At 38.3% G+C, this 8540-nt stretch overlaps 1 protein-coding gene across 1 annotated transcript; it reads right to left on the reverse strand.

Moving 5' to 3' along the window:
- Nucleotides 1–6683: 6683 nt before the first annotated feature.
- LOC121389132 (kelch-like protein 5) lies at nucleotides 6684–8309 on the reverse strand. Its single transcript, XM_041520743.1, has one exon. The coding sequence runs from the start codon at nucleotides 8307–8309 to the stop codon at nucleotides 6684–6686; it is 1626 nt and encodes a 541-aa protein (XP_041376677.1).
- Nucleotides 8310–8540: the final 231 nt, after the last annotated feature.

Raw genomic sequence — 8540 nt, forward strand, 5'->3', positions numbered from 1 at the left:
AATAAACAAATTAAGGTTCTATCGACTTATATTATTTAATACATACAAGTCATTATTAAGTATACTGAGAGATACGTGTATTATTGGTTTAATATACATGTAAATGAATAGTGCTATACTGAACAAATAGAAGTAATGTTGACATTAAAGGGACATTCCTGAGTTTGCTGCATTGCAAGATGTTTTCGACTAATAAAATATTTCTTCGATTAAACTTACATATTAAAGATATTTTCTTGTTTAGAATATCAGTGTCTGAATATTCAATGAGTTTATAGTCGTCTTAAAGGGACATTCCTGAGTTTGCTGCAATGTTTTAAGATGTTATCGACTAATAAAATATTTCTACGATTAAACTTACATACTAAATATATTTTCTTGTTTAGAATATTAGTGGCTGTATATTAAAAGTGTTTCTGATCGTTCTAATATTTGTACTTGGTTAATTTTCATTTTGTTTCCTAAAAATGATTTTTTCGTACGTACGAAATTATTTGAAGACAAAATCCAGTTTGGGCTTCTTACAAATATTAAGACGACCAGAAACACATTGAATATACAGACACTGATATTCTAAACAAGAAAATATATTTAATATGTAAGTTTAATCGTAGAAATATTTTATTAGTCGGAAACATCTCACAATGCAGCAAACTCAGGAATGTCCCTTTAATATCTGCCAGAAGCCCAAACTCGATTTGGTCTTCAAATAATTTCGTACGTACGATGTTTTTTTATTTTAGGAAATAAAATGAAATTTAACCTAGTACAAATATTGGAACGATCAGAAATACGTTTAATATACAGCCACTAATATTTTATGCAGCTGGGTACGTTTGAAAACGCTTAGACGTCTATGGTAATATTTTAAAATAAATGTCATTCTTAAGAATTTGAAATTATAGTGTATGGTCTGGCATAGCACTTTAAGCACCGCAAATCGCAATACCATGACTTGTATCAAAACATGAAGTAATTTATACAGATATTGATACAAGAACATTCTTGTTTCCGACATCGATTAGTCTGAATACATAGCTGCGTTCACAGATAAAAAAAAAACCTGGTATACCCAAACCAGTTTAAAATGTAAGTGCGAACACATAACTAAAACAGTAAGTGTGAACGCAAACAGTTTTAGTTAAAACTAGTACAAGGCTGAAGTGACAGTGACGTCACAGTCAGAATAAGCAGTAACTGTGTTAGCAAGGGCCTAACAGACTCGTGATCTAATCTTTTGATTGGATGTCTTGTGCAGGGGCGTAGCGTGATCCGGACCTGGGTGTGTGTATGTGTGTGTGTGTGTGTGTGTGTGTGTGTGTGTGTGTGTGTGTTCGAATATGAACCAAGAGGACCTTTTTCTATTTTGTTTTGCACCACCAGAAACTCCATATGTATAAACCTGCATGTTTTAGTTCTGAAAGCGGACCATTTGCTTCAGCGGTGTGTGTGTGTGTGTGTGTGTGTGTGTGTGTGTGTGTGTGTGTGTGTGTGTGTGTATTCCGAACCCCCCTAGCCTACGCCCCTGTTGTGCAAGTGTCAGTACCTACACGTTCGCCTTGTACCGGTATAGTTAGTACATGTGGGAACGCTCGTCATTCCCAACCAAACTTGTTTGAGCTAAACCAGTACAGTTAAACCAGTTTAACTTTATATGTAAATGTGAACACAGCTTATGTTTACTGGAATCTGGCTCAGGCGGTAGAGCCCTTGCCTAAAGAATCTGGGTTGTAGGATCGAATCCCCTCGTTGGACCCATTATCGGACTTGGGAGTTTTCTCGTTCCAACCAGCGCCACACGTATGTGTTGCTCTTTGTAGGAAAATCCATGCTGCTAATGGAAAGAAAAACAACATGTAGCGGGTTTCCTCGGAAAGAAATGTTTTATTTAATGACGCACTCAACACATTTTATTTACAGTTATAATGTAAGGATTTGGTAATGTGTGACATTACCAGTAGTGTATTTTATAAATAATAGCTGCATTATTGTTGACGTTCGTATTTGAAGATAATGCACCTTTAATAGAATCAAAGAAGAAAGTTTTTTACATTTTTGTTTACGCTTATTTTAATGGTAAGTTGAATTACTCGCAATTCATACGACATATCATTAGATTCGTTTGGCATTAATGGAGGTATTTATTACCGTATGACAGATGTTATCAGTTTCCAAGTGGAAATAAGATCGAAGGTTAGCAATAGTAGATCGTAACATGTATGTTGTACGAAAATGGCGCCAGAGCCTCGTTCTGAAATACTTCCTGTCATGAACAACTGTTTTGCAGACGACATTCACCTTGCAAAGGTAAAGTGCTATTTTTAGTTGATTATGTATTTATGTGTTTTTAAATAACGAAAAATATCTTATAAAAGTTATAAAATATGTAAAATTAAGTATAGTTAGCTAAAAATAATATATTTAATATTTTAAAGAGTTAATTTTAGTGTTATTGGCAATTTATTCAATAAAGGGCAGAATAATTCTGCCATTCCAACTATTGACGGGGTCGGCGGAATTATACAGTGTAAATTCCGCAAGCGGCTGGAAATCCAGCAATATTGCAGAATTACGCCAAACGTAGAATGTGGCAGGAGTATAAATAGCAATCCAGCCAATGTTTGTTAGTCTAGCCAACGCGTCATCTAGTGTGGTCGTAATCACGTCAGTATTTCGTCCCATTAGGTGGGTTGGTGTAGTAATTGACAATAAACATTTAGCAGATGTTTCAGTATGATAAATAAGGACCAGACTCATTTTTAGGCCATGAAACGAAACTTGTTAAGAAATAGAAATAGGTTTTGACTATGCATTAATGAAGTTAGGGAATAGAGTAAGCAATACCCAGCAAATAAAGGTGTAGGTCCCGGGTATTGTGGATATTTATGTGACAAGTTCAATTACAAGTGTATAAAGAATAAAGTGTGCGCACACGAGGCTTGTGCATGTACACTGATTGATTGCAAACATATTTTATTGTACAAAGAACAAAAGAATTGGACACAAGTTTGACAACTTACGAGGCCCTCTTCTATATTCATAGAATATACTTGGCGACCTATATTACATAGCTGTAAATATAAACTACATGTATACATTCAAGGATAACCAGTGGAAGGAAATGTATTAGATACAAAAGAATGTGAAGGAAAAAAAAAAAAATGATACAAAAGATTACACAAATAGTACACCACGTGCAGTTAAATTCGCTATCACATTTACAAATAATCCTTATGGTAATTTAAATAATACTTTATTAATCAAAACGATGAGGGTTTTTTTATTCTTCTAATCTTTGTACACTATACATTGAGTAGAATATATTGTTAGTTATTTAGCCCTGGAATAATTTAGTGTTCGTATATAGCTATTGTTAACCTGTTAAAATCTATTAGTTATTAATAAACGTTGATGAAGTTGAACATTTGTTGGTGATCTTTTGCCTTTATTAGTAAATTGACCATTTACCAGACACCCAGTTTTACTGGGTCGTCGCATTATGGCGTCAGACATGTGGTTAAAGACCACACGGATATAGAGAGAAGAAACCCGCTATCGCCACTTCATGGGCTACTCTTTTTGATTAACAGCAAGGGATATTTTACATGCACCATGCCTCAGACAGGCCTTCGATATACCAGTCGTGGTGCATTGGCTGGAACGAGAAATAGCCCAATGGGCCCACCGATGCGGATCGATCCCAGACCGACCGCGGAGCGCATTACCACTGGGCTACGTCCTGCCCCCTGGGTTTCCTCGGAGACTATGCGTCAGAAATAACAGATTTTTGACATGCAACAGCCAATGATTAATTAATCATTGTGCTCTAGTGGTGTCGATACAGTAGTGGTGTCGATATAGAACACAGACTTTAACTATATTACTATATGGTGATTTTCTTTTTAATTTTACCCCCCCCCCCCCCCCCCCCCCCATCCCCCAAATCCATCCCAGTCAAATAGTGTTTTCTCACAGCTTCTGGTTTCAAGCTTTGCCCCTTCCTCTCGTAATGAGAACAGTCTCTCTACAGGTATTTGTATGGAAATGTCATTAAAGGGACGGACCCTAGTTTAATCTACAAACCTGTAACACATTTGAATAAAGTTACAATTGAGTGAAACACGAGTCTGTGACTTTGAAATGGTGAAATACCCTCTAAAAATAGATTAAAACTCGACTCCCATAACTGTTACTTCTCAGACGCATGTGCGTTTTTAAAAATATGAGAAATGCATTTTGTGATGTTAAAAACACCAGGATGACCACAAACACTTCGAATGTACGGAAATTGATAATCTAAACCATAAATTCTAAGTAAAGTTTGATTTCAGTTATCAAAAACGGCTATAATAGTCAAAAATATGCCTTAGTGTTTAAAAACTATGGTATGTTCCTTTAAAATAATACTCATCTTGAAATAACACAAACTGTTTTTGCCAAGCCTACAGACCGACTGACAACAAGTTATGGCATGTGTCACGTGAACGATACCAGGTTGGGAGGCCATTGTGTAAAGACTGCTGATAAAATGCTGAGGCTAATACGGGTATTACTTTAAGAAGGAAGTTAAACGAAGATAGGAAATAGAAAAACATATATAATACATTTTAGTAATACTCTTGACATATTCTTCACCAAGTTCTATCTTTGAAATAAAATAGCATGTCTTCTTAATCTTTATATCAAAAGCCGTGGTATCTGCTATCCTGTATGTGGGATGGTACATATAAAAGATCCCTTGTTAGACATGGAAAAAAAAAAAAACGTTGCCGATTTCCTTTCTAAGACTATATGTAAAAATCACCAAATGTGTGACAGACATCCAATAGCTAATGATTAATATGTGGCCTAATTCACAAAGGTCTCTTTGGCTCTGCTAGACAACAAAACATCCTCTTTGCACATCTTTTACCATTGCACTGCGAGATCGCAAGGTTGCGAAAGTTTAGTGAATTAGGTGTCGTAAAACAAAACAAAAGGAACTTTTAACCTAAATTTTGAATTTTCATGTTCCTGACGGTCCATGTAGCATATTAAAGCACTATAAATAATACGTAATCGTCAGGTTTTACATTATTTGAAGGTTATAAATCAAATACCACACTCGGTTTCGCTAGATATCTTCTTTTTTTTTTTACGAAACTCGTTAACTTCCCATGGTACCTGAAAGTTTGTTTGTTTTGTTTAACGACACCACTAGACAACACTGATTTGTTAATCATCGGCTATTGGATGTCAAACACATGGTCATTTTGACATTGTCATAGAGAGGAAACCCGTTATATATTTTCATTAGTAGCAAGGGATCTTTTATATGCACCATCCCACAGACAAAATAGCACATACTACGGCCTTTAATATACCAGTCGTGGTGCACTGGCTGGAACGAGAAATAGCCCAATGGGCTCACCGACGGATATCGATCCCAAACCGACCGCGCATCAAGCAAGCGCTTTACCACTAGGCTACGTCCCCCCCCCCCCCAACCAATGGTACCTGACCTAACTTTTGTTCTGGCAGATGCTAGGACCAAGTATGGGATGTTTACTCATTTCGTAACACTGATATCAAGTGAAAACTTGTATATAGTGTTCTATATGTATACACCTCATAACAAGTTATTTAATTACCGGTCAGAATTATCAGATATAAAATAATATACACCAGGGCCGTACCCTGATCAAAATCGGGGCGGGGGGGGGGGGGGGGGGGGGGGTGACTACTTTTTATAAAGAAATGAAATACTATACAAATTAAATCCTGAGATGTGTATGCTATTTTCTGGAGTAAAGAAAAGTGAGATTCTCAGCTCCCCTCCCCCCCCCCCCCCCCCCCCCCGGACGATACGGCCCTGTACACGTCTATCGGAATTCGGTATTTTATAGTGAGATGTATTTGGAACCATTTGTGTGGGTCAGACTCTGTAAAACATTTATGGAAGCAACAATAACACTGCCATCTTTGGTTACAAATCGAAAATATATCTGTATTTATCAGACAGTGCAACACATTCAGCTGTTGGTGTTATCTGTCAGACAGAGCAACCCGTTCAGCTGTTAGTGTTATCTGTCAGACAGTGCAGCACGTTCAGCTGTTGGTGTTATCTGTCAAGACAGTGCAGCTCGTTCATCTGTTGGTGTTATCTGTCAGACACAGCAACACGTTCATCTGTTAGTGTTATTGGTCAGACAGAGCAACACGTTCAGCTGCTACTGTTATTTGTCAGACAGTGCAACACGTTCAGCTGTTGGTGTTATCTGTAGCAACACGTTCATGTTAGTGTTATATGTCAGCGCAACACGTTCATCTGTTGGTGTTATCTGTCAGACAGTGCAACACGTTCAGCTGTTAGTGTTATCTGTCAGACAGAGCAACCCGTTCAGCTGTTAGTGTTATCTGTAGCAACACGTTCATATGTTAGTGTTATCTGTCAGAGCAACCCGTTCAGCTGTTGGTGTTATCTGTCAGACAGAGCAACCCGTTCAGCTGTTAGTGTTATCTGTCAGACAGAGCAACCCGTTCAGCTGTTAGTGTTATCTGTAGCAACACGTTCATATGTTAGTGTTATCTGTCAGAGCAACCCGTTCAGCTGGTAGTGTTATCTGTTAGACAAGTGTAACTGATTTTAGAACACCAAACTGAACATAACGGGGTTTGTTTTTTTGTTCGTGTTTAGTGTCATTTTACTGCAAACAGAAGCGTGGTATCCGCATGTGTACAGTACAAAAGAAGCTATCAAGTGACCGTGTATTATCGAAATTGAGGGATTCTTTGGAACCATCCTTGATGTTCAACTTCTCCAGACCGTTTCGGGAAATAACGATGATGCTGCCATCTCGGACTACAAATCCAAAATGCAATCCGAATTGATCATACTGTGCAACACGTCCAGCTGTTAACGTTGGTGTGTTCGAGTCTGCGATGTGAATGACGTCAACAGCACCGTTGCCGTGTACTAAATACAGGTTTGGCATCTCCAAATATGACCGGGTCGGTGCCTCACTGATCAAAGTTATGTTGAGTTTGAGTGTGCAGACAGCGTGTGTTTTTGTGTTGAAGCATTGCACCATATTTGTTATATTTCTATTCAACAATGCACCCATCACCAGAATATTTTCTCCAACAACTTCAGCACATGGACGTTGTAGTGAACATCCAAGATCTCCGACCCTCTGCCACTCGTACTGTCCCATCTGCAGCTGTTCTATAGCGTTACTGTACCGTCCTCCAATCGCGTACAGTGTTTCGTCTAGAACAGCCATACAGTGTCCAATGTGATCATGTTTGAGATCTGGACCACGACTCCACGTCTTTCTCTGTACGTTATATACAGCTGTTGATTTTGGAGATGACGAGCCCCCAGTAATGTAAATTGATTTTCCCAAAACAGCTACTGAAAAGCACTGACCTGGTGAATAAAATGATGACTCTAATTCATACAAACTGTTGTCAGTTAAACAGGCGACAGTCAGAGGCTCATGGTCGTTAATGATGAACACAGCATCAACTATTTTTCCTGAAAACCCGTTGTCAAAAAAGGAGTTCATCTCCTTATTGTAATAATAGTGACGTCTGATTCCCTCCCGAACCACTTGCTGTAACGATTTATGCTCTTTAACAAAGCTTGTACACTCGACGTTATCAATCAAATAGTCGAAAATGACGTGCTCAAATCTGATTTGCTTGAACAGATCGACCATAGTTTCAACTGAAGAATTGTTTTTCTTCAACCACATCTGGACATAACGAAGAACGTCCTCTTCTTTCTGTGACAAAGCATCCTGAGACAACACTTGGAGATATTCATCTTTTGTCAGATCCATGGTCAATCCCTGCTCTGAAAGTTTCTCCATGTTCTTGACTATGTAGTTTAACGCTTTTGTAACAAGATCATCCAAGCCGTACTGCTTAAATGATCTCCATATGTGAATGCAGTTTTCTGTGGTCAGTGTACGACTGTTGTTCAGATAACCCAGACAGCGAGACTTCAGGTCATCCAGCTCTATCATCTCAGCGACATCAAACAGCAAAAGACAGTTGACGTCGTTGATGATGTCCTCACCAAGAAAGTGAAATTTCAGCACATCGTCAAAGGTTTGTTTAGACACTGTCGGCAACGTGACCACTCCACTGTTCTTCTCCAACATGTGAGACGAAAACATCGCTTCAAAGAAGGACGAAAGTGCTGTCAGACATATTTTACTTCCTGTAGAGAAACCATCTTGAAAAACAAATTTTATGTCATTGTGGTTGCCTTGAATATGTCTTTCGTAGATCTTTTTAAGAAACGTTTTTTGTACTCCCTCCATTTTATCAGCTGAAATTAGATAAACGAAAGAGAAGTATTCATACTGGCCTAGACATTATTATAAATTGGGACGGGTGAGTGAGGGAGCACACACATTGGGGGAGGATCCCACAGTCCATGATTCTGTTAATTCCCGCGTCAATACACGTGTCATGGGGGCAATAGGCAAATATAAAAGGTTGTGCGGAAACAAAACCCCAGAGGTGTGATTGTTGGGCTACGACAGTACGTA

This window comes from Gigantopelta aegis, chromosome 14 (assembly GCF_016097555.1).
Source record: "Gigantopelta aegis isolate Gae_Host chromosome 14, Gae_host_genome, whole genome shotgun sequence".
NCBI lineage: Eukaryota > Metazoa > Mollusca > Gastropoda > Neomphalida > Peltospiridae > Gigantopelta > Gigantopelta aegis.

What these genes read in the sequence shown, in the direction of transcription:
- LOC121389132 (XM_041520743.1), bottom strand. Translation starts at nt 8,309, where the DNA reads ATGGAGGGAGTACAAAAAACGTTTCTTAAAAAGATCTACGAAAGACAT.